Raw genomic sequence first — 25,966 nt, 5'->3', positions numbered from 1 at the left:
TGTTAACACAGTGGCCAACCAGCTGGCCAAGGAAAACCCACAAGCAGACATGAGTGCAACAGCACCCTCCCACCCATGTTCCCCAGCAACTGGTGTACATAAGGCATACTGCCTCTGATACAGGAGGTAGCATATGGCCATCAGGACTTGTAGCCATTGATAGCCTGCTCCTCCAGGAATTTGTCTACACCCCTTTTAAAGCCATCCAAATTGGTGTCTATCACTACAGCTTGTGTAAATACAATATAATAAAGAGTACCCTCCTAGAGATTGATTCAAGCCACTGGCCCTGTTCCCTTGGAGGAAGGGCTGGATAGCAATGTAATAAATGCTACCCAATTAATAGCAACAAAAAAGTGCACTCTTTCATTCTGCTTTATCTCGGATATCCATTAATGTCCACATTCTCACAAATATATTTATAGTAATAATTCATGTATACCTATCCATTCACCCTCACATGCTCATTCCCTCTACTGTTACTTTGCAAAAGACAGCAAGAAAAATGACTGAGAATACGAATGTAGGGGAGAATATTAATGTAGTTTCTGATGCTGCCGACTAAGCAATATAAAACAGACAGTGGCCCACAAATCAAATTTTGCACCCCTGGCATTACAGGTACACTTCTTGACAGATACACCTTTGGCTCAGTTTGCCCTCTGCTTGGCACATTATAATCCGCCCCATGGCAGCTTATCAGATAATGAGTTTTTGGATGTGATGATCCTGCCTTGAACTCTTCTATCATGGACAGGGCTATAGATCAGTGGTAGAGCGTATGCTTTGCATAAAGAAGGTCCCAGGTTCAATACCCTACATCTCCAAGTATGGCTGGAAAGACTCCTCCACAGACTGGAGAGTGTCAAGGGCTCCTTGGCGGCCTCTCTCAGTCTAATCCAGTAGCCAAGTCCAGACACAGACAAAGGGATTCTTTTCAAAGCTTTATTCCTCTTTTACAACTTAACGACTCTACTGTTAGCAACTAGCTATGAGCAGCAGAGTACCTATGCCCTAAGTGGGAACAGTTGGTCCGCGTTTGAAGGAGAATCACTGGCAGACCCTGAACTTAAGGGCTAGGGAGAGTCCCTCCCCTTTTCCCTTGGATCCTCTGAGCGCAACCATTGTTTGCGCGCCAACCAGGCACTACGCCTCCTTTCCGCGCCCTCCATTTGGCACCGCTCCCTGCGTTGGCGTCGCGCATCCACCAAGTCTGCTTCCTGCATTCTCTCACTCCCGGGACTGCTATCTATACCAGGAATGCCAGTGGGAGGAATCCCTGCCAGCTGTTGGCCCTGGAAAGGATGAGCGCGCTCCTCTCCCAGGAGTGGCTGCTCTTCCTCAGAATCAGAACTACTCTGCGATTCTATGGGCTTAGTGTCCACCCTGACATAGGGAGAGTCCCTCCCCTTTTCCCTTGGATCCTCTCGGCACAACCGTTGTTTGCATGCCAACCAGGCACTACGCCTCCGTTCCGCGCTCTCCATTTGGCGCCGCTCCCTGCGTCGGCGTCGCACGTCCAGCAAGTCTGCTTCCCGCACTCTCTCACTCCCGGGACTGCTATCTATGCCAGGAATGCCGGTGGGAGGAATCTCTGCCAGCTGTTGGCCCTGGGAAGGATGAGCGCACTCTTCCTCAGAATCAGAACTACTCTGGGATTCTATGGGCTCAGTGTCCACCCCGACAGAGAGCTGCTGCCAGTCAGTGTGTACCAGAGTAGATGGACCAATGGTCTGGGTCACTATAAGTCAGCTTCCTATTATAATTGGCAATAAAAGATTTTTAAAACCCTCTGAAGCTCCACTTACCCTGAGTTCCATTTTATTCCATGGTTGCTTTTGCATGTTAACACTGTAAATTTTGGCCTTCCTAACTGCACGCACATAAGCTTCATGACCTTGCCTGAAATAGATTATCTAGAAGGAAGGAAGGAAGGAAGGAAGGAAGGAAGGAAGGAAGGAAGGAAGGTTAATGACAATGTGATTCATACATTAAAACTAGCTTCTGAGAGCAACTTATCTTTAAAATGTTTAAAACATCAAATTCTGAAAAATAAATGCCCAGAGCTTTCAATCTGCCTTTTTAAAATAGTGCTCTTGTGAGTTCCAGAAAGAGCATCACTGGTGCGTGCCACATAAACAGTAAGCCAGGATTGCTGGCAAACCTTGGCTTACTATGCACATAGCTCATTTGCTCCTGCTTTGCTCCTTCTACTAGCGCGGGGTGCCAAACCATTTTTGGGTGGGTGCTGAATTGCCCTGCATAACTGGGCCTCCACAAGCCAGATGGCAGTCATCGCCCTGCTCCTCCCCTGCCCATTTTGTCTTTCTCTGTGCTGACTTCAGGTGCTGCATGAAAGGACTCAGCCTCCTCCCAGAGTCCCCAGCTTCGTGCAGTGCACGTTGTTGCCACAGAGTGAAAGGACTTGGCTGGCACAGGCCGATTCCCCTAAAATGCATTCTGAGATGGTACACTCCTGTGAGAAGTCTGTACCAGCACATCTGAAATATCTTTTTATCTTTGTTTCATTATACAGTTTTGTAAATATGTTTGCAAATCCTTTTGGGGGACAGGGTGGCCCATGCAACTAAATACATGAATAGCTACCTCATCCCCCATTTGTGGGACAAAGGGGGAGCGCCGTGGGATGGTATCCAATATCCAGTGGGGAGCAAACCATTCCTCCGTGGGTTCACCATCCATTGAAAGCATTCCACCAGGTTTCTTAAAACAGAAAAGTTCAGAGTTTAAACACAAGCAGCATGAGTAAAAAGCTAATTTACATGCCCAAAAGAAAACAACCACTGTCTTAAAAAGCTTGCTAACCTTTTTTCGTGTCTGTTTGGGTTTCTTGTGCTTTTCTTCCTGTCCTTTCGTATCTTTTTCATTCTCATCTTCAGAGCTGCTACAAATTTTACGAGTCGTTTGTCTTGTTTGTCTTTTTGGAGGCTGGAGATTTATCCCAGCATCTGCAGTCCAATCGGAATATTCACTGGATGAATCACTGAAAATGTCACATAATAAAGTACTGAGAAACAACATACAAGGGGGGAACACATTTTAAAAGTTACAAAGAGAAGTCTAGAGTTTGCTGGCAAAAAAAAGGCCTATTCTAAGGAACTTGTTCAAGCACATGTTTATTCATGTTAAATCCATATCAAAACTAAGAAATACACTGCAAGAAATTCCAATGTGTCATTTCAGTCATAAAACCATCTGAAAACAAACTTGTTTTATTTGAGCTTCATAGCAATTATTCCATTCAAACATGAGATCTATTGAGGTACATTTCAGTGTTACCTATATAAAAGCAGCCCCATCTAACCCTATATATTCATATGAGTAGAGAAGTAAAGGCCCAGAAAAAAACTGGAAGAATTCTGGAACAGGGGAATGCACCATTTTGTTTTTTCCCCTGAGAACTTTTGTGGAAACAGTGACCTGGTTCGCATGTAACAACAACCCATTGGTTTAAAAACTGATGGGTTGTCATGCATGAGTAGATGCAGTGCCTGCAGTGTCCCCACCTCTTCCGCTTTACTGCACAAGCCACGATTGGCTCCTTCGTAGGTTGTGCAGCGTGCTGTGCAAACTTGGACCACTTTAGGGGCTAAACAACCCGGTGGCGAACCCATGGTTTATTGTTGAGTTAAAAACCATGAGGTTAACTTGGGGTTGTTTAACCCACGAACAACCCCAAGTGCCCAGGTCTGGATATCACAGAAACAACCTACGAATGCCGCATCCATAGGTTGTTGCTGGAATCCAGAAGTGGTACACATCCCCAGAACTCCTTGGGTTTTGGTTGAAAGAAGAAGCAACAAGAGCACAGGAGACAGTGCATTTGCTCACTTCCACTCGGCCACGGCAATTCCTGGGTTAAACAACCCAGGACTTGCCATTATGTGCGAACTGGAACAATGTCTAAGCCAGGTGAAGACAGATTCGACCCACACCAATTCCCATGACTGCAGAGGCTGTAAAAAGTGCCGCCACAACCCCTGGAATTCATGCCAGCTCTGCGGAAAGAAAGGTGAGACTAATGAGAGGAAACAGCACTCAGTGAGGGGCAAGAGGCACATGAGGGCAAGCGTTACCTCTCACAAGTTTGTGTACTTCAAGCTCAAAACAGATGTATTCACACCATTTCCAGTTATCCCAAATCCTAGTTCTCTATCCCAGTGCACAATGCATCCTCCGTATATTCAATAGCATTGTAGTTCATGAAGCAGCATGCTTATTTTTAAAGTCTGAAATGTTCCCCTTTAACAGAGCACAGCAAAACTACCTGGAGCTGCTTTCACTTTGCCACGCAGCCACATTGTCATCCACAGATGCATCACTTGTGCCAGCTGTGTCATCTTCCTGAGTTAAGGGGGGCAGGGGGAGAGAAAAAGAGCAAGCATTGTCCATTTGCTCCATCACTACACTCACCACTTTTAAACTTAGCATAAAGAAGGTTCTCGCTTCACATCGTACGTCTCCTTCGAAAATCATTAAGTGCCACACTTCTAGGTATGCTGGTCAAAAGGACATTGTCAATAACTACAAACTCAAAGGAGTACAGCAAAGAGCACTCATGTCTGCCTCCCATCCCAAACTGTAAAGTCAGAAACCAACCATTAAGGGAAGCTTTGGGAGTTGCTCCAGACATTACATGTGCAGGGAGGAGGTGCAAAGGAGGATGAAAACATCCTCCTGTAAAATCTAAGCTGTTCTTAGAGCACTCCAAAACTATCTGAGTTCCATATCCAGAACTGAGAACATATTATCAGCAAGCAAACAGCATTGCTGTTTTAAGAGATCTTGGGGTTGTGGTGGACAGCTCAATGAAGAAGTCAACCCAGTGTGCGGCCACTGTAAAAAAAGGCAAACTCCATGTTAGGCATAATTAGAAAAGGAATTGAGAATAAAACCGCCAATATCAATCATACTATACAAATCCATGGTGCAAATCCATGGTGCAGGCACACTTGGAGTTCTGGTCACCACACCTAAAAAAAGATAACGTGGAGCTGGAGAAAGTGCAGAGAAGGGCAACTAAAATAATCAAGGGATTGGAGCATCTCCAACCGCCGCTGCCACCACCACCAGGCCTTCCCTGTGGACTTCTGCCTGGCGGACCGCTAGTCCCTGCAGGACCAGGCCCCCACGTACCGAGCCAGCTGTGCGGCTCCACCTGCCCCTCCCTGGAGGGGCTACATAAGCTGGCTGGCTGAGGTGGCCTGGGAGAGCCAGGGCCTGCAGGAGAAGCCGCCACCACCACCACCACCACCGGGGAAGAGGCGTGCTTGCTGCTGCTGGGCCTGCTGCTGCCACCGCCACCAGGTCTTCCCTGTGGACTCCTGCCTGGCATTTTTAAGGGGATTTTAATTGTTTTGTTTGTTTATTTTGTTGGGTGGGATTTTGTTGGGCATTGGGGACACCGTATTGCGGTGGTTCCAGTCCTTCCTCTCCGGCAGGTACCAGAGGGTAGCACTGGGAGAGGAGGTTTCGGACCTGTGGCCACTTACTTGTGGGGTGCCACAGGGTTCCATCCTCTCCCCGATGCTATTTAACATCTATGTGAAGCCGCCGGGGGCTATCATCAGGAGGTTTGGGGTGCAGTGTCATCAGTATGTGGATGACACGCAGCTCTACCTCTCATTCAAATCTTCACCAAGGTTGGCCGTAGAATCCCTGTCCAAATGTCTGGAGACGGTGAGTGGCTGGATGGGGAGGAATAAGCTGAAGCTGAACCCTGACAAGACCGAGGTACTTTTGGTGGGAGACAAGAGGAGGCTGGGGGATGTTGACCTGGTGTTGAATGGGGGATGTTGACCTGGTGTTGAATGGGGTACGGCTACCCTTGAAAGACCAGGTCCGCAGCCTGGGGGTCATTTTGGACTCCCAGCTGTCCATGGAGGCTCAGGTGTCAGCTGTGAGCCGGACAGCGCTGTAGCAACTCCATCTGATATGGCGGCTGCGCCCCTACCTTCCCGACCATCTGCTCCCATCGGTAGTACATGCCCTGGTCTCCTCTCGTTTAGACTACTGTAATGCGCTCTACGTGGGGTTACCCTTGAAGACGGTTCGGAAGCTGCAGCTGGTACAGAACGCGGCGGCTCGCCTGATTAAAGGCAGCCACCAGCGAGATCACATCACTCCAGTGCTGAAGGAGTTGCACTGGTTACCAGTTGTTTTCTGGGCCAAATTCAAGGTGTTGGTTTTGACCTTTAAAACCCTATATGGTTCCGGCCCAGCCTATCTTAAGGAGCGCCTCCAGCAACACCAGACAGGCCGTTTAACAAGATCAGCCTCGGATGGCCTTCTCTCTGTCCCATCAGCCAGGACAGCTAGACTGGTGGGGACGAGAGAGAGGCCTTTTCTGTGGTGGCCCCCACTCTGTGGAACTCCCTCCCTAGGGAACTCCGTCATGCCCCCTCTTTAATGAGCTTCCGTCGTGCATTAAAAACGTGGTTGTTCAGGCAGGCATTTGGGGTGGGTTAGGGTATTTAAAAAAAAATTATGGTAGAATTTTATTGTTTTAAATTGTTTTATGGTGTGTTGTACATCGCCCAGAGTGGCTGGGTGACCAGCCAGATGGGCGATTAATAAATTTAATAAATAAATAAATAAATAAATAAATCTCCCCTATGAGAGCTGGGCTTGTTTAGCTTGGAAAAAAGAAGGGTATAGGGATACATGATAGAGGTGTACAAAATTATGCATGGTGTGGAGAAAGTGGATGGGAAGACATTTTTCTCCCTCTCTCATAACACTAGAACCCAAAGGGGTCATCCCATGAAGCTGATTGGTGGGATATTTAGGACAGATAAAAGGAGTACTTCTTCACACAGCACATAGTTAAACTACGGTATTCGCTGCCACGGGATGTAGTGATGGGCACCAATTTGGATGGCTTTAAAAGGGGATTGGACAAATTCCTGGAGGAAAAGGCTATCAATGGCTACTAGTCCTGATGGCTATGTGCTACCTCCAGTACCAGAGACAGTGAGCCTATGTACACCAGTTGCTGGGGAACATGGGTGGGAGGGTGCTGTTGCCCTGCTTGTGGGTTCCTGGTCAACAGCTGGTTGGCCACTGTGTGAGCAGAATGCTGGACTAGATGGACCCTTGGTCTGATCCAGCATGGCTCTTCTGATGTTCTTATTTAAAGATATCCTGCACAGGTAACTCTAAAATAGCCTTTCCTAACCTGGTGCCCTCCAGATATCTTGGACTTCAGCTCTCATTTGTGGAGTCCAACACATCTGGAGGGTACCAGACTGGGGAAGACTGGACTAAAACAACGCTAAGGGGAGATACGTTGAATCACAAGCACCATCACCACCACATCTGTATAGTGCTTGCAAGTGTTCAAAGCGCATCACATATATTATCTGGCTGTAATCCTTGAAACATTCCTGCAAGGTATTCTTGTCCCACATATTCTCTGAGTAAGGCTGAGAGTGTCTTACCTAAAGCCACCTAGTGAGTCCAAGGCAGAGGTGAGATTTGAACCAGAGATTCCCCAGTGTGAGGCTCAGACCCTAAAGGCGCACTCTTTCTCATGCGGATTGCCGGCAGCCTCCAAATTCAGAGTCCGCCGACTATCCAATGCAGAACAGGAAGACAGAGCAGGAGATGGTCGCCTCAGCGCTCCAGCCATCCTGCATTTCTGCTAGGCAGGCGATTTCTCCGGTCTACCAGCAACACCTCGGAGGTGGAAGGAAGGAGGCTGGGATGGCCATAGCATACATTGTATCATACCTGGCCGGGTCTCCTCTCCTCCCTGCCCCTGGATCCCACCCCCCCCCCACCTTTCTCTGTCTCTGCACTCTGTTTTCTGAGCATGGAGAGATAGCTGGAGTGGTTCTATCCACACCAGCTACAAAGGGAAGAGGGCTGGGAGTGTGGTTTCCTGGCTCTGAGGTCAGAGCCCTGGTGCTCACCTCAGAGCCAGGAAACTGACCTATCCTATCTGCCCCCCCCCCGCCCCCGTCTGTGGGCAAAGGATTGCTCCCTTAGGCTTTAATCCTATGGGGAAGTCTCACTGAACTCGGCGGCACATACTTCTGAGTAGACATGCATAGGACTGCACTGTTAGCCACTATGCTATGCTAGGCCCCAACCCAACCATAACGATTTACATGGGCGACCTAAATAGGTGGTAGTAGTTTTTCTTGTTCTACAACATCAGTCCACAGATCAGGGCCTGTCCTAAAATGTCTGACTGAAGTTAAGTCTTGAACTCTTTCCAGGCCTTATTTCTGCTATGGCACAGCACCAAAGTTATCATCGTATTAGATACATCTGGTAATGGATTGTGCTCTAAAAATAAAATTGCACTGCTTTTTTATTGTAATACATTCCTCCCTAACTTACGGTTTAAATAATTCAAAACATTTTAATTGTTTGGAGAACAAAAGGACAATCCTAGCCTCAAACAGAGATGATACTGCAAGAAAAGAAAAGAAAACTTCAGATGCCTGACCTCAGAGGAGCTTTCAGAGTCTTCCTGGGTATGTGAACTTCTCCTTGCACCTTGGGAATGATGTTCAATGGTGGAACGCGTTTGGTAAGCATGTTGCCGCTTGCGCTGGTTTCTTCGTAAAGATCGCCCACTGCCAGGTTGATAGTCACTCTTTCACAATACCAGGGAAGAAAAGCGGACAGACAATGAAATTTCAGGGAAAACTTTGCAGCATCAAGTATTTCAAGGTTAATCAAATCTATGGGGTAACGCAGATGGATATCTATTGACTGGTTTGAGAGTTACATGCATGAGATTCAGGCTCATGTGTTCCCCCTCTCCTCTAAATTGACTGCAAGGGGGAGACCAGAAGCATCTACTTCCACTTTTAAATTAATTAGCGTGCCTTGTTATGTCTGAATTTTGGGAACTCTGATTAATTTAAGCTGCAGTCTGAGAATAAACCAGGATCATATACCAATTTGATTCTGGCTTATTTGAACATAGTTTAAACAAACCACAATTTCCCTGACTTTACATGTAAAGAGGGACTCTGATTAGTCTAACAGTGGAAACAGGTGTTTCCGATCTCCTTCTCATAGCTGCACCAGAAATGGAGAAGAGTGAGCACACGGATTGTGTTGGTTCATTCATTATATTATATCATATTATTACATGCTATACCATCCAATAGCCAAAGCTCTCTGGGCAGTTCGCAACATCTCTGGGCAGCTGACATGCATATAATGCTAAACTGTGGTTTAGTGTTATATCCAAAAACGTCCTCTATCTGATGAAGAAATTGAGTTCAAAACCTTGCTTGCGGTATTTGAAACATCTAGTCCATGTCAGACTGTTTCATTTTCTCCAGTTTTCAATCCTCATTAAGTATTTGCAGCTATTCTCTCTCTCTCTCTCTCTCTCTCTCACTCACTCACTCACACACACACACACACCCCCCTACCTATAAACTAGTTAAGTATAGTGCTCTTTAAACTTTTTTTTTTAATCCACAACCAAAAAAAAGAATAAACAAATGAGTTTAAAGAATGCTGGGCAACTTTTCTTTAATTAAGAAGTCTGCTTTTATAGGTTGTTATTCTGTTTTTATCTGTATACTGTTTTATGACTGTGGAAGCAGCCACCCAGAAAGTTGACAAACTGGAGGGCAGCATCTCAGTGTTTTAAATGAACTAAAAAAAAATTGGTTCCAAGAGCCCACAAATAGGCCCACCTCCACTGTTTGTCCCTACCATGGTTCCATTCAGCTATCATGTACAAATCTGCCTAATCCCCTTTTAAAAGCCAACAAAACCCTAGGCCAACAGTACTTGGGGAAGTTAATTGCAGAAGCTATGTGTCTTTGAAGGAGTACTTCTGTTTGTCCATCCTGAATCTACAGCTAGATCAGTCCCCAGTTCTAGAATCACGAGAGAGAGAGAGAGAGAGAGAGAGAGAGACACCACCATCCCACCAGCCTCTATCCAGTTTCTCCACATCATGCAATTTCATAAACCTCTATCACAGCCTTCCCGAACCTGGTGCTCTCCAGATGTTTTGGATTTCAACTCCTATCATCCTTAGCATGTATGGCCAAAGGTCTGGAATGCTGGGAGTTGAAATCTGAAACATCTGGATGGTACCAGGTTGGTGAAGGCTGCTCTCCCACCTCCTTTGTCTTTTTTCTACACTTCAAATGCTTTCGCCTTTCCACCACAGGAAAGGTGCTTCAACCTGTTGATTGTTTCGGTTGACCTTTTCTGTTTTGGTTGACCTTTTCTGCTTTTTTTCTAGCTCTACAATATCATGTTTTTCTGAGATGGTGGCAAGCAAAATGGTACACAGTATTCCAAATGCAACTGCACCACAGATTGATAGAAGGCCATGATGATACCAGCTGTTTAATTTTTAATTCCCAACACAGAAAATATCCTTTTCTCTGTCCACTTTGAGCACCTGAAACACATTAATCTCCCTAAGGGATGTGCTGTCCCAAATAGGATACTTTCCAGTTCCCTGCCACCCCCCCTCCCACCCCCAGATCTCCATTTAAAAGCTACTCTGTGACCTTTGCTATGTTATGTGCCAGCAATCTGGTTCCACTAGAGTTCAAGTGGAACTCTCTCTTCTGTACAGGCTTGGCTTGTCCCAAAGACTTCCCCAGTGCCTAAGAAATCTAAACCCTTCTTCCCAATAGCACTCTTTCATCCATACATTGAGATCCTGCTTCTCTTCCTGGTTAACTAGCTCTTGCACATGCAACCCACAGCATGTCTGAACACATTTCTCACCCGTTGCAAAATGTGGGAAGGCTTCCTCTTCTTTTCAAGAGTATACAGATGAATTTCTAAGTCACCTTTAGCAGCTCGGCATTCTTCCTGAACTCTTAAGTAAAAAAGAATAAACTCAGGTTATAAACCTTTAAACATGCTTGCCTTAGATTCTCACCATGCTTGCTTTCAATGGCCGGGGCGGGGGGCGGCTAGGAATTTTACCCATTTATTAATATACCCTCACCTTGAATTCCACACATGATCTGATGTGCTCACAGACCTCCTGCATGTATGTAAACATGCATTTTACCTGAGGGTTCAGATTTGCATATGTGGCGGTCCACAAGGTTTGCCTGGCCTTGCTAGCCAAGCAAAAATTGTGATCACCATGTTCTCCCCGCCCCTTCCAGTTGGTGCGAGGCAAACGCTTCCACCTAACAGCAAAGTCATTACCACTAACCTTTTCTGCTGGAGAGCCAAGTGAGGAGGATGCTTACTTCCACTGCTGCTTGGCAAAAGGGACCTGAGCCCCCACCTTTAACAGTGATTGAAGGAGGTTTCCTCTCCCGACCTCTCTCCCCCATGGGAAAAAGGAGCTGGGCGAGTGCATGTTTCAATCAATGCTCAGCAATGAGGCTCAGAGCCCAGGCGTCGAGCAGCGACTGAAAGCCTTGTCGCTCATCACGATTGCCAAAGGGTGTGTCATGCTTGCCATGGTGAACATAGTAAATGCAACTTTTGATGCCTAGGAAGCTGCCATCACTGAACTGAATGGAGAAACTGTTTTGGGTGAGAAAGCCTAATACCCAGAACAAATTACTAGGCAGAGAACTTGATCATTTGTGCTTTCATTTGGTACTTAAAGAACAGAAAACTTCAGAATAGGTAGCTAAAGTGGCAATCTTATGCACACTTTCCTGGGAGTAAGCCCCATTTGGAGGTGCTCCTGGATCCCTCTCTGTCACCGGAGGCCTAGGTGACCACAACAGCACGGAGTGTCCATTACCAACACTGGTTGGTGTGCCAACAGCATGTGTTCCTGGAGAGGGGTATCCTAGCCACTGTGGCTCATGCACTGGTAAGCTCACACTAGATTACTGTAATGTTCTCTACGTGGGGCTGCCCTTGCACTTGGTTCGGAAGCTGCAACTAGTGCTGAATGCAGTGGGTAAGGTGCTCAGCGAGGCACCTATCCATGTTCACATTACACTTGAGTTAAAAGAAGTGCACTGGCTGCCTCTCAGCTACTGAGCCATGGTCAAGCTTATGCTGATGACATACAAAGCACTATGGACCGGGATACCTAGCAGACCTCCTGCCCCTCTATATACTCTGGGATCTTTAAAATTTTCAGAGGAGACCCTGCTGGTCATTCCACAACCAACAGAATGTTAGTTAGTTATTTCCTGCCTTTTTTCCTCCAAGGAACTCAAGGCAGCATACATAATCCTCCTCCTTCTTCCATTTTATCTTCACAACAACAAACCTGTGAGGTAGGTTGGGATGAGAGTCTGTGACTGGCCCAAAGTCACCCAGTGAGCTTCCGTGGCCCAGTGGGGACGAGAACCCGGATCTCCCGACTCCCAGTCCAGCACTCTAGCCACTACACCACACCATGTAACATCCCAGAAGCTGGCCTTCTCAGTAGTGGTGCCCAGCCTCTGGAACACCCTACCCCATTCATTTTGGGAGACTGAAAACATGGTATGCTTTAAATGCCCCTGTGAAAACACTCTTTTCTAAGCAGGCTGTCTCTGGTGCATCACTGATCATAATTAATCATGCTGCTGCTCCATGTTACTGCTTTTGTATTGCTTTTATTGTTATTGTTCCTGAAACCATTCTTAATAATGTATTCTAAACTGTGTTCTTAATAGTGTATTGTAAGCTGTGATTTTAGTATTGTGATATATGAACCGCTTAAGGATTTCATTATATTAAGCAGTATATAAGTATTAATAATAAATAAACAAATAAACACAGGTTTATAGGTTGTGAGAAAAGCAGCATAAGGCTGATCCCTGGGTTGCAGCATTTCATCAAGGCATTTCTGCCATAAGGGAACCTGTCACTTTGAGAAAGTTTTCCAGACAAAGACCTGGGTGGGTCACAGGGGTATGTGGGTGTGTGTGCATGCGTGTGCATGCTGCAGAGTGATTCTTGCATACAGCTGGATGAGATGTTTTACTGGGATTATTTTACATTTGAGTCTAAACAAATCACAGCGCTCATATGCATAAAGAAATTCAGGGAGCAATCCTATGCCCCTAGACAGCATTTGGGGGGGGGGGGGATAGGATACTTTGGATTCCTGGATCCTAAGTCTGGGACTCCATGCTCCACCCACCCCCTTCAGAGAGGGGGTAAAGGGGGCATTCTGGAGGGTGGGGAGGAGACCAGAGAGGCTGGGATAAGAGCTATCCCGAGGCCTCTCCAGCCTCCTTCCCTCTGGAATGCCCAAGCCAGACAGGCAAAACCCCCAGGTGGCAAAAATGCAGAGCAGGAGGAATGGCAGAGGTGACAGTCGCCTCTGCTGTACCTTCCACTCTGCACTGGACACTTGTAAGCCTCCGAGTTTGGAGGCTTATGAGCATCGAGGGCAGAAGTCATAGGACTGGCCCTCAAAGGATCATTTTAAATGGGTCCCAGCTCATGATGTATGGCCTACAACTTCCTTTTACCTGCTAATCCCAGGATGCAGCTCATTCACTACCACTCTCCGACTCCATGCCATGAGATCTCTTTCCGTGGCCATTTGACTTCTGGGGGCATTGTGATGCATTTGCCGGACACCTTCAATCTGACCACTCCGTCTGAGCCCAACGTTTGGCGGGGAAGCTATATCTAAACTTGGACTTCTCAAAGCTACAAAAAAAAAAAGAATGGCACAAGACGAATCAAACTTTTCATCATGTTTGTTGCACCAAAATAACACTGATAAAATTTGTGGCTTTCTATGTTTTTCTAGAAGAATGACAGGAGATGTCTCTTACTGTTAACAGACTGTAATCTGTTTTGTGGAGGGTTTGGAAGAGCTTCACCTTCATTAAGTCTTCTCAGATCTTGCTCTCGCTGCAGCTCCCTAATAATGCCATCAAGGATGCTCTCTTCTTGGTCATTGGTTTGCTGACCAATCACTTGCTCCACAACCTCACCATCGCCTTTGCAAGATCAAAAGTAACAAGTGAGAAATCTGAGATGTAACAGCAATACCATGTTGCAGCAATTCCCACAGGTCTGCCAGGAAAGGTCCTTTAGCAGGATGAGATTACTGTGCAACCATCAGGAGCCTTGGGCTGGATACCAAGACCTTATTAAGCAATGGAGACCCCTTCAATTGAACTATATATTCATATTTTTAACACAGAGGCTGAGGAAGAGATCTGCGTAACTCAAAAGACTGCCAATAGGTCCTATTAAAGGAAGGAGTGGCTCACTCACTACTGAAAATAATTGTCACTCTAGGTGTTTCTGTACACCTTTATTTTGCTTTGACAACTCATAGTTTGGGAATGGGTCATACTTGGTCTGACTGAATCTTTTATACTTTTGACTGGATCTCATTTGTGCTCTATATAGTAATGTGATCCAATTCTCCCTTGCATTGCTTGGCCTTTTGGCCTCACTCTGATAAACCCCCACACCTTCTTCTTGCTGTATATAAATGTATGGAGGAAGAAGCCACTACTTAAAACACCTGGTGAAATGAACCTACCCCTCAAAAGATATGCCACAATGAATGTGCTAGAATTTTATGTCCCACCAGACACTGCTGGGTATTGTGTGTGTGTTTGCTGGAACAGACTAACACAGCTCCCGCCCTGGATTTGTCCCTAAAAGTATTGTCACACATATCCCAGGAGACCAGCTGAATTACTAAGATTTCTCCTCCTTCCCACTTTGTGACACAAAGGGAGCTTTGCTTCATTGCTTAATGAAGCAGCTATCAGTTAGCTGGGAATAGTGTTTTCATATTTAGAAAATCTAAACGAAAACTGTGCAAGAACATTCTTAATAGGCAACGCTCTACCTGCCACCCCCATCCCATTTACTTCACCTCTATTAGAGATCATGTACCATTTGCCACATATCCCAGTTGAGGAATGAGCTGCTCATCTTTACAGTTTTCTCGCCCTGGCACCAGTCGTTGGTATCTTGTGGGGTGAGGATTTCCATCCACATCTACCAAGAAGGGGGGAGGCATGAGATGTGGGGCCTGTTGAGTTTGTTCATCTAGCACATAGTTATTAGCATCACGGATCAGGGGGCGATAATCTGTGTGGAAGAACATCTGATCTGGAATCTACATGAGACACAAACTTAGAAAATCAGTACCAATATAGAAATGGTTACACAACACACCTTACAGATTGACGTTAATTCTCTTTTTGGGGGCCAGCGATTATCTGCGAAACCGGAAGTTTCCCCTTGAACTCATCAGAATATTCAAACCATTTCAGAGGAGTAGGCTTAAGCAAACCTGCATATATTCTATACAACAGCATAGAATTCAGTGCCTTTTCAATGTGGCATTCATTTTTTTTTTTAAAAGGAAACATACTTCTTGCCCTTATGGCTGCAAATAGGAGCTTTGAAACATGGGGACAGTGCCTGATAAAATTTCGGGAGCCACAGGAGTGAAATGAGGTCCTAAGTAGGCAGACATCTGGTCAACTCCTCGACAAAGGAAATTTAACAAATGGATTTTTACGACTGATTTTTCACTGCATCAGCTTCCTGTTTGCTTCCAACTCCTACTCAAGGTGCTGGTTTTGACCTATAGAGCCTTTTAGTAGTGCCTCTCTTCCTAATATGTCTGTACATACTTTAAGATCCTTCAGGAAGCCCCTGCTCAAAATTCCCTCCACAAAGGTAAGTACGTCTGCTAGAGGACAGAGCACTAGTACGTATAGTAGTGCCCCTACCCTGTGGAATATGCTGCCCAGGAAAACCTGCCTTAACTAAAACTTGCTTTCTAACTGGTTGTTATTGTAACTTTATTACAATGTTTGTAGAAGCAGCTGCTTGTGTGGTACAAGGAAACTGTTTTTAAAAAGGAAGTGCAAAGCTAAGCTATGTGCACACAAATTCATACAGCGTTTGCTGAACTGGAACAACCATACGTACATACATTTTTCTTCTCTCGTTATCTTAATCTTTTCGAGATAACCTTATTCTCCACTCCGCCTTAGTAGTTCCTTTATTGAGGACTTAGTTCCTCCAGATATTACCAGGTTATCCGTCTTCAAACCAGTTGAGTGGGATTACTCTAGAGTAAGTGGTTTCAGCTCAAATAGCTATCTAACTTCACTTCCCCAACCTAGTGCCCTACAGGTGAGGACTCCAACTCCTATTTTCCCCAGCCAGAAGGCCCATTGCCATGGGAAGGCTGCTCTAACTCTTATCAGACATACTGCAAAAGTAAAAATATACAGTGGACATCATCCAGATACAAAGCTAAGCACGTGAAGTCACAACGGCTTCAAGAGAGTGCAATCCTATGACTGCTAGACAGAGGTTAGATAGCTATAGGATTGTTCAGTTCCTGGAAAACCACCTCCCCACCCCCTCCCCTGCCACCTCATAGGTGGCGCAGGATGTGCATCACAGAGCAGGGCAAAAGGGGGATTCCCAGGGGCGGGGAGTGTGGAAGTGCTGCTGTGATGCTTCCTATGCATTGTCCACTCCCCCACTTGGAAGTTCCACAGCTAGACAGCCAAAATTGGCCATCTAGCCACGAATGCAGGGCGGCTGGATCACGAGGAGAAGATCCCCTCCGTGCTCCGCCCGCCCTGCATTGGATAGGTGGTCGCCTCCGAGTTTGGAGGTGGAGGTCTATCCCCATAGGATTGCTCTCTTAAGCACATGTTTAAACTTCCCCACTGATTAACAGGATTTAAAATGGCTTGGTTTTGGCTGGATCACGCCCACAGTAAACATATTCCTGATGCAAACACTGCTCAAGGAAGCTTTAAGACTCTGCCGACCTACCTTTTCATAATATTTGTTGCACCCGAAGCCAAACAGTAGGAGGTGTCCATGAGAATCAGTACAGGCAAAATGCTGACCATCTGGGGAGAATTTGCAATCAAACACGGCACCATGGCCTTGGCCCTCAATCTGTTTTAAAAAAGCACACACACACCACACAACACATTCAGTTGAAATTGCTTATTTTTCTGGATAAACTCCTACATAAAGCTTTAATTTATCCTGGTTTGCCATTTCCTGAAATTATAGGTTACTGAACATGCTTGGTTTGCTGACATGGTGCTTCAGATATCTACATAAACACTCTGTGTGTGTGTGTGTATGTATACGCAAATTAAGTCAACTGCAGCAGTTTACTGTGAAAGCAGTTAAAATGAATTGCCTGAGGCCTCAAGAGTCTCTGGCTGGATTTGGACTTGTTGTTTTTACCCCATCCTTCCTCAACGCAGCGTGCATCATTTTGCTCCATTTTCTGTAAGAACAATCCTAGGTGAATCCTAGGTGGAGAGAGAGTGACTACCCAAAACTTCATGGCTGAGGGAGGGGTTTTTCTCCCTGATCCTAGTCTGACACACTATCTGTCTACCCACTTGCCTCACTGCTTCTACCATGGCATGATCCTTGCTAACAGTCCCAGCTTTTTAAAGCTGACTGTCAGGGTGGACACTGAGCCCATAGAATCCCAGAGTAGTTCTGATTCTGAGGAAGAGCAGTCGCTCCTGGGAGAGGAGCGCGCTCCTCTTTCCCAGGGCCAACAGCTGACGGAGATTCCTCCCACCAGCATTCCTAGCTTAGATAGCAGTCCTGGGAGTGACAGAGCGTGGGAAGCAGACTTGATGGACACGCAACACCGACGCAGAGAGCAGCACCAAATGGAGGGCGCAGAAAGGAGGCGTAGTATCCGGTTGGCGCGCCAACAACGGCTGCACCCAGAGGATCCAAGGGAAAAGGGGAGGGACTCTCCCTAGTCCTTAAGTTCAGGGGTCTGCCAGTAATTCCCTTTCAAACGGGGACCAACTGTTCCAACGTAGGGCATAGGTACTCTGCTGCTCAGATCTAGTTGCTACCTGTAGAGTTGTAAGTTGTAAAAGAAGAATAAAGCTTTGAAAAGAATCCATTTGTCTGTGGCTGGACTTGGCTACTGGATTAGACTGAGAGAGGCCTCCAAGGATCCCTTGACACTGACACACGTAGTAAGAATAAATCCTTTATTACCAGGATGGGAAACAGCAGTGCTAGACACACACACTCTCTTAAGAAGCCACAGCAAACAAATGCTACAGTATAATCTAACATGCCTTTTGTCTGTTCATTTAGGGCATGTGCAACTTGCCCTAAACAAGGTGAGTTGGAGATTCGCAACAGAGCTCACCACTGTCACAGAGCCTGCTTGTATATGGTCATATCCCATGCTATGCCTCACCATGTTGAAGTAATTGCGAATTTTTGTTCCTTTCTCAAGGTCCCAAATGAAAATGTTCCCATCATGGCCTGCAGAAAGCATGATCCTTTGGTCAAATGGATGAGCTTCCAAAACAAACACTTCATCATCATGGCCCTGCAACAAAAGCAAAGAGAGTAATATTTCAAAAACTAGTAACTGCCACAGGTGAGCTTCACGCTGCATTCTCTACCCCACCTCCCATCCCGCCACTCTTTCACACACACAGATGGCCAATGCCTTATTCTCATAGAGGTAGTTAACTGCTATATGCACTGTACCATTTCAGATTGCAAGCAAGGGCACACATGATAGAATATTCCTTCACAAATAAAAAAGGTCCCAACACAGAAAGCTGCATTTTATCCCACCTTCCTCAAGGCAGCTTGCATGGCTTTCCTCTATTACACCCATGCCATGAGCAGCAAGGGGAGGGCATATGGAAGGATAACGGCCTCCAGATCACATGATCCACCTCCAGTTGGGCTCTCTGCTGGGTTGCCGCAGGGCCAAAATGGTGGCAGTGAAATAGGCTCTCTTGCTGCTGATGGCAACAGCGGCTGGTACACTTCCAAAGCATGTGGAGAGCCAGTGTAGTGTAGTGGTGAGAGTGACGGACTGGGAGCCGGGAGATCCGGGTTCTAGTCCCCACTTGGCCATGGAAGCTCACTGGGTGACTTTGGGCCAGTCACAGACTCTCAGCCCAACCTACCTCACAGGGTTGTTGTTGTGAGGATACAACGGTGAGGAGGAGGATAATGTAAGCCGCCTTGGGTTCCTTGCGAGAGGGAGAAAGGCGGGGTATAAATGCAATAAATAAATAAATAAAATGTGGAAATAGTTAAGGTCAGCCCAAGGGATGGATTGCAGAATCAAGAGACAATTTTCCCCACCCAGATGGAAATCAGCTTAATTACGATGCTACTGGAAACATGTCTTTCAGTCACAGAAGCTATCAGCTTTGTTCTCCCGAATGGATTCCTCAAAGGGCTGACCATGCTGGCAACCAAGGCTGGTATCAGCTATCCTCTTCTGACTCCCAACCTCAAAGGCTTTCGAGCAGCAATGGCAGCAGGAGTCAAGGGGGTGTCAATCTTTGGGGCAGCATCCGAGCTTTTCACGAAGAAGGTAATCAACTGTTCCATAGGGGCAAGTCTGCAGAGATTTGAAAGAAGCTAGCATCCCCATCCGAATACACATCACTTGGCTGCCCCTTTAGAGGGAAGATCACTCCCTCAAAAGTAGCAGAAGTATTAAAGAAAACGTATACATTGGGATGCTGGGAGTTTTCTCTTGGTGGTATCATTGGTGTTGAGACCCCCCAGTCAACATGAAGGAGATGCTTTCCGCAGTCACGAAAAAGGTTGACGCTGGAGCTCGTGACGTTCACTGACACAATTCTTAAGGGCAGGGTTTTGCCAACAAACTCATAGCACTTCAGATGGGTGTGGGTGTGGCTGATTCCTCCGTAGTTGGCCTATGCACAAGGAGCATCTGGGTAAGTAGCAACAGGAGACACGGTGTACATGCTCCACGGTCTTCGAATTCACGCTGGTGTAGACCTACCAAAGATCCTCAAAGCAGGCCTGTTTATCTGCAAGGTGCTGAGCAAGAGGACCAGTTTGAAAATGGCACCAGCCTCTTGCAAACGGAGTGGATTGGTGCCTTTACAGGGCTGGTTAAAAGCAAATGCTGCCGCGGCAATCTGACACCTGCCATGTTTGTGCTCACTTCCCTACTTCTGTTTAAACACTCCCCGGTAACCTCAGGACTAGGTGATGGGAAGATGAGACAACCCAATTTTATCATGTAAACTTCTACTGAGTAGTCTAGAGCACTAGATTTGCACCTCGTGGATACCTTGGACATCTCTGAAAAGAACTCTGATTCTCTACTGGTTGCAGCTTCCCTCTAAGGATCAAAGTATTTCCTGGGAATAGTATTTGACTGTGCAATTACTTTTGGGGTGTCCCTGTCTTGCTCCCCCCCCCCACATACGCCTCATAAGCCACTTCGCAGTTGTGGAAACAAGGCTCCGTAGGAGGCTCCTAGATGCCCCTCTCACTCAACACATGAGGATACCACCCATGAGTAACTAGAGAATGCAATCGTTTTTGCCTTCTGTCCACCACACTTATCATAAGGTTCCCTACTTGCAAAAAATGAACCAATTAAATATACTATCAACAGAGTATGCCTACATACATATAAAAAAAAATCCAAACACAGAGAAAAGTAAGTGTCAGGGAGAATGGCTACTGGTCCTGATGGCTATATGCTACTTCCGGTATCAGAGGCAGTATGCCTATGTACACCAGTTGCTGGGGAACATGGGCAGGAGGGTGCTGCTGCACTCATGTCCTGCTTGTGGGTTTCCTGTGGGCAGCAGGTTGGCCACTGTGTGAACAGAGTAGAATGCTGGCCTAGGTGGACCCTTGGTCTGATCCAGCAGGGCTCTTCTTATGGTTTTGTTCTTTCCACCTGCAGTCAATCTTACATAATACAGCTCAGATACAGGTTTGCCACCTCACTGAGAACCGAAGCCAGTGACCAATTTGAGTAAACCAAGATTCTTTATGCAACAAAATGATTAAATATTCAGTGATATAAGCAGGACAAAAGTCTAGAATATTCATAAAGCCGCATAAACGCTTCACAAGTATACAGAAAGCCACCAGTATTTCCAACCAGATGTACCTAAAGATGTGAATCTACTCTAGAAAGAAAGTGTGAGCTGTAGCATTCAACTCATTAATTAAAAATTCAGTTGCTCCAAATCTGCCTATATAAAGCTTTAGAAAGCATAGCAGGGATATAAAAACACAGAAAACATATCCCTGCCAATGAATGCTGGTGACTGTTAGATAAGTTTACCCATGAATCAGGGATACCCAATGTGGGTCAACTAGATTGACCTCCTGTTTAGAGACAGGACAATTATTTAGATCGGGGGGGAGGAATGCATGCAAACAGGAGCACCCCTGCTCAAATTAGAGCTGCCCTGATTCAAGGTGGGGCAGCCCCCCTTTAAGCCTCCTCCGCAACATTTGCAGCTGGAGACTGTGGGGCTGGCAAGCCTACTGGCTGCAACTGACAGCTCTGCACAGCCCAGATGAGGATATGCAGGGCCCTCTCGTGGGCTGCCTGGAGCTGTCAAATATTTTGCCACACTTTCTTGCCCTCTGCTATCTGTCCTGCCCCCCCCCCCCCCCCCAAGGAAAGGATTTTGTTCCTGGAAGAGGGAGAACTCGTAGGCAGGGAAGCATCAGGCTGTTCGAATGTTCAAGTTGAACCCTCAAGAATCTCATGGAGGTTTTCTAAGTGTTCAAACTGATGTCTTGAGCAGCCTGACTGATTTTGGGGTTGAGTAAGCCAACCAATTCTTGCTCTTGCTAGGACCAGACTAAGATTTGATATTCTGATCCTATGAGTTATTTGGAATGCTTACATTTTCAACATGTCAAATGAATGTTACAGCTATACTCTTTCTAGAGTGGATTCAAGCTTTTCAGTACTTTTGCATGTTTTTTGGACTCCAGCAGCATCTGAAAAGACCTAGTGTACTAAAATATCTATGCAACTTTATAAATGTTTTAGATTTTTGAAATTCCTATTTATATTATTAAGTACACTTTATAATTATTCCAATCCATCAATCAAAACAATAGATTTAAGAATGTATATGCTGCCTTTCAAAATAAAAGTTTTCCCATGGCAGCTTGCAGTTAGTAACAGTAAACATTTAAAATCAATATGTAAAAACATTTAATAAAAATAATAATAAAATATAATTTTATTATATTAATAATAATAATAAAAGCAGCAACATAAAACAATCTCAATAAGAGCAATAAAAAACATGTTGCCATTAAAAGCAGGGAGAAATTACATTAAAATCCACCCCATTACTTCAGTAAAAAGCAGACTGAAATAAAATGGTCTTTAAAGCCTACTTAGAAGTAAGCAGGGAAGAAACCAAACACATTCCCTTCAGACTCTAAGACTGGGTTGAGGACACTTTGGAGTGATCGTATCAACAGCTTGAGAAATCTTCCTATCCAGGCAGAGACTAGGACCTTAGGAGGACTACTGGCAAAACACACCCCAAGAGACCTGAGAAAACCATCTGGATTCATCTGTTTCCAAGGTCAGAACAGCACAACTGATCCCACACCACTGCAGAATTTACTCGTGATCACAAAATCAAATTGAATCAAGTACTGAACTCTCCATAACAACAGAGTCATTAATGGCTCCCCCACCCATTTCCCCCTGATCCAGTACAGAAGACCAAGTCCAAAGTGTGTCCTGCCACATGAATGGGACCAGATATAATTTGAGATAGGGCCATGCTTGCCATGGAGGTCATGAAATCTTAAGCCACTCCAGACAAGGCAGCCTCAGTGTGTATGTTAAAGTCCCCCAAGTCCAAAAGCTTTTAAGATGCTTGTGATACAGAATCTTTTGGTTTACTCAAATGAATCGTTGTCTTGCTTACATAGGTGAACACTTTTTTAGGGGAAAACAATGAAGACTCTTGTGGCACCTTAAAGACTAAAAAAAATGTTGATTTTGCTGCAACGGACTAACACAACTACCCCTCTGGATTTTTTTAGGGGGTACTTAGTCATACTGTGTTTCCCCCTTCCTTGCACATGCCCCCCCCCCACATATATATCAAGTTGTGTTTCAAAGGCATGAAGGGTGTCTAAAATATTATAAAAGGTGAACCAACTCAGCTATATTCTGCTCCCAGCGTGCAGGCTGTCAACAGATTTGGAATTTCTTCTGGCAAAGTTCAACAGATCAAAGGCCACGGATGAAGAGAAGACTGAAGAAGTGTACCTGCCTCTGATGCCCTTAAATTGCTGCTATCTCAGAAGCTTTGCTCAGCAAAACTTCCCACCTTGTGCCTTACCATCCCCCTGGGCTCATTTGAAATTGCTCACACGTTTCCAAGCTATTATCTACAAACATGATCGGAATTTTTATTTTAGAGATGCCAAGTTCAGTGCTAGACACCGGGTTTGAAGGCATGAAAGACAACACAGAGTTCTAACAGATCATCTTTAAACCAACCGACTGATGTTCTACTTACAGATAAGCTGTGAAGAAGCTGCCCAGTAGAAGAGTTCCATACTTTCAAAAGGAAGTTGTTGACTGCTGTGATAACAGTGGTATCATATCGATCCCAAGCTACCATAGTCACCTTCAGCTTAGACACCTTGTCCTCCCCAGACAGTAGGCTGTTTCTGAGAAAATTCATAATATTTATATTCTAGTTAAAAGGCAACTTATTGATAACAACTTGAGGATGAACTAAATGAGACATTGGGAGATCTTTGATCAGATCTCTCTGTTTTTTGAAGAAATCAGTGCAGCCATTTGATAGATTTGGATTAGGGCTGTGGTGCTGGGAGTTACCCTTCCCCCCATGCTGTTTTGCCACTTGAAAGTCCCATTTTCTGCCCCCCCCCCCAGCTATATTCCCCACAGGGGAAAACATCTAGGTACCATAAGGGTAAATAGGTTAATGCCCCCATCGCCCAACACTGCAGCCCCAACTGAAGCCCCAACAATGTCATTTACCTTCTTTAAAAAAATCACAGAAGATCCAGCAATGGATCTCCTAGCATCATGTTATTCATTCGGTCTTAATTTCTGGACAAGTTATAGCCTGACTATGACCACTGAATCTTGCCAATAAGAAGCTGGTATAGTCAAGATAATATATGGAAACTGTAGGTAGCATAAAGGGCTAATTTAGACCTAACATTTTTCACACACAACAGAATATGTATTTAAAAAACACTAACTTCTAGGTGCATCACCCATTCCAATTTTTATATTTTAGCTTATATTTCCTGTGCTTCTTATTGTTGCTGTTTTTACCATGTGCTGTTTTATTCTTTTATCATGTAATCCACCTAGATAACTTTTTGTCGTTGGGTGGACAATTTTGCAAGAGATACCCAGCAAGAAAGTAGATTTCTGCCCAGGGATCTTTCTAGTAACATCTATGTGGACTTGCAGTTCTGATGCAATAGTTTTCTCAGGAATTCCTCTTTGGAGAAAAAAAACAAACATTCTGAAATTGTCTCTTAAGTTCCATAAAGGGAAACAAAAACAGGGAACATAATTACTGGGCTGTACTTCTACAGCATATGGACATTTCTAAGGATTGCTGGTCCTATACATCTAGAATTCCAAAGCAATCTGCTTGATAAAGCTCATGGTGATACAGACAACAGTAAGAAACATACAGGGGTTCTGCTTTAGAAAAAGGAATAGAAAAAGGTACTAATCCAATCACCTTCTCCCTTCCTACTATTCTAGAAGAGCAGAAAAAAAAGATCTCAACAATGAAACCATTTGAACAACATGTAAAAGAACCAGTCCTAGAATTAAATACTTCTCAAAATACAGCTAGACCCTGAAGAAATGTAGCCTGAACAATTTATAAAACAATCCAATGCAATCTAAGTTTTGCCTTTTACAAACATTCCTGTTCAGTTTCATGCTCAACACAGTCTGCAAATTCCCCTTTTCAGAAACTTGTTAGCTTCTGATGCAACAACAGCTCCCTCTAGCGCAACTCGCTTTATCAATGAATTCAGGTATAGCTGGTTTGGAAAGTAGGCCAATACTTCTCCCAAGAGGAATTGCGTATGCCCAATACTATGTACTTTGCTGTAGCTTCCCAATTTTTCAACAGCAAGCTCCACGCACGACACGTAACATAACAATGTGAGCCCAGCAGAAGAATGGAGCTGAATGCGGGAAGAGCAGGGTGCTACCATGGATACCATGATAAAAAACCTTCCATGAGTGACATGGAAGAAGGTTTTGTTTTGTTTTTTACCAGAAACCTTGAGGGTTGCACAAAAGCCACAACAGAAGAGCAGTTTGAGGATTTGGAAAGTAGAGGTACTGGAACAAATGAGAAATATGGAGTATACATACACCTGCAGATTGCAACTACAGAAATCAGCACTACTGTGCTTTTAAATTATTGGCATTTCTTTGAAGATGCTCAATTATAAACATTTTTCTGACTTTTACCCAGTCATCTTGGTAGCCATATCCAACACTATATTCTTCCATTCTTGCTGCTGATATTGCCATACTCTGGCTGTTCCATCTCTGCTTCCGCTGACAAACCTTAATCTGAATTAAAAAAAATAGTTACATGTATGGAGCTCTGCAACCCCTCTGCCCTGTCATTTGACCTACTTCCCCCCCCCCGCCCACTTCAGCCTTCTATCTACAGCAAGGATAGGCAAAATTCAGGCTTGTAGGATCTTTTTTTTTTTATAATTAAAACCTTGATATCCACCAAACAGAGCCTGGTGCGAAACCCATTCTACACTTAGAATTAACGCGTTCTGAGCACATAAATCTGTTTTGAGTCCCTGAGATGACCAGAGCATACAAATCCACTCCAAGTTACCCCAAGTTTTCTCCATTTCCTCAGTATAATATGGGGGTGGGGAGTTATTTTGTTGCTGCAATTGTTAAACAATTGAGAGTCAGAAATCCTTACTGATCAACTATAGATCACTTGGAGATCTACTAGAAGATCCAGTTCTACCATCCTGGTCTACCACACCCTCAACTTATGCAGAATAATTTTTCTGCTTTGTATTGTGAAGGGGAACCATCTTGTCATTGTATGTGTATACAATGTGTATACAACCACAGGAAAGCTAACGCAGAACAAAGAAGCAAGTTTTGCATGTGTGAACCAGCCCTTGGTGCTTGTTTTAGGGCTGCTTCACACATGCATATTCATCACTTGATGACTGC

At 45.1% G+C, this 25,966-nt stretch overlaps 1 protein-coding gene and 1 pseudogene across 1 annotated transcript in view; one reads left to right on the top strand and one right to left on the bottom strand.

Moving 5' to 3' along the window:
- The window catches only part of BRWD3 (bromodomain and WD repeat domain containing 3), a 70,874-nt gene that overhangs the window by 19,002 nt on the left and 25,906 nt on the right, over window positions 1-25,966 (bottom strand). Inside the window, exons 13-25 of the mRNA XM_084814039.1 lie at window positions 25,223-25,327; window positions 23,259-23,412; window positions 18,143-18,277; window positions 16,720-16,848; window positions 14,806-15,031; window positions 13,722-13,889; window positions 13,410-13,593; window positions 10,747-10,840; window positions 8,477-8,626; window positions 4,289-4,365; window positions 2,827-3,004; window positions 2,608-2,724; window positions 1,809-1,916 (exon numbers count right to left, since the gene is read on the bottom strand). Of these exons, the coding sequence (XP_084670165.1) occupies window positions 1,809-1,916; window positions 2,608-2,724; window positions 2,827-3,004; window positions 4,289-4,365; window positions 8,477-8,626; window positions 10,747-10,840; window positions 13,410-13,593; window positions 13,722-13,889; window positions 14,806-15,031; window positions 16,720-16,848; window positions 18,143-18,277; window positions 23,259-23,412; window positions 25,223-25,327 (1,825 nt within the window). The remainder of the gene's footprint in view (window positions 1-1,808; window positions 1,917-2,607; window positions 2,725-2,826; window positions 3,005-4,288; window positions 4,366-8,476; window positions 8,627-10,746; window positions 10,841-13,409; window positions 13,594-13,721; window positions 13,890-14,805; window positions 15,032-16,719; window positions 16,849-18,142; window positions 18,278-23,258; window positions 23,413-25,222; window positions 25,328-25,966) is intronic.
- Window positions 18,397-19,869, top strand: LOC146338566 (hydroxymethylglutaryl-CoA lyase, mitochondrial pseudogene; annotated as a pseudogene).

Source organism: Heloderma suspectum, chromosome 9 (genome assembly GCF_057233095.1).
Source record: "Heloderma suspectum isolate Gila_16-S chromosome 9, 16-S_ref, whole genome shotgun sequence".
In the NCBI taxonomy this organism is placed as follows: domain Eukaryota; kingdom Metazoa; phylum Chordata; class Lepidosauria; order Squamata; family Helodermatidae; genus Heloderma; species Heloderma suspectum.
This window is presented reverse-complemented; position numbering and strand designations above follow the sequence as displayed.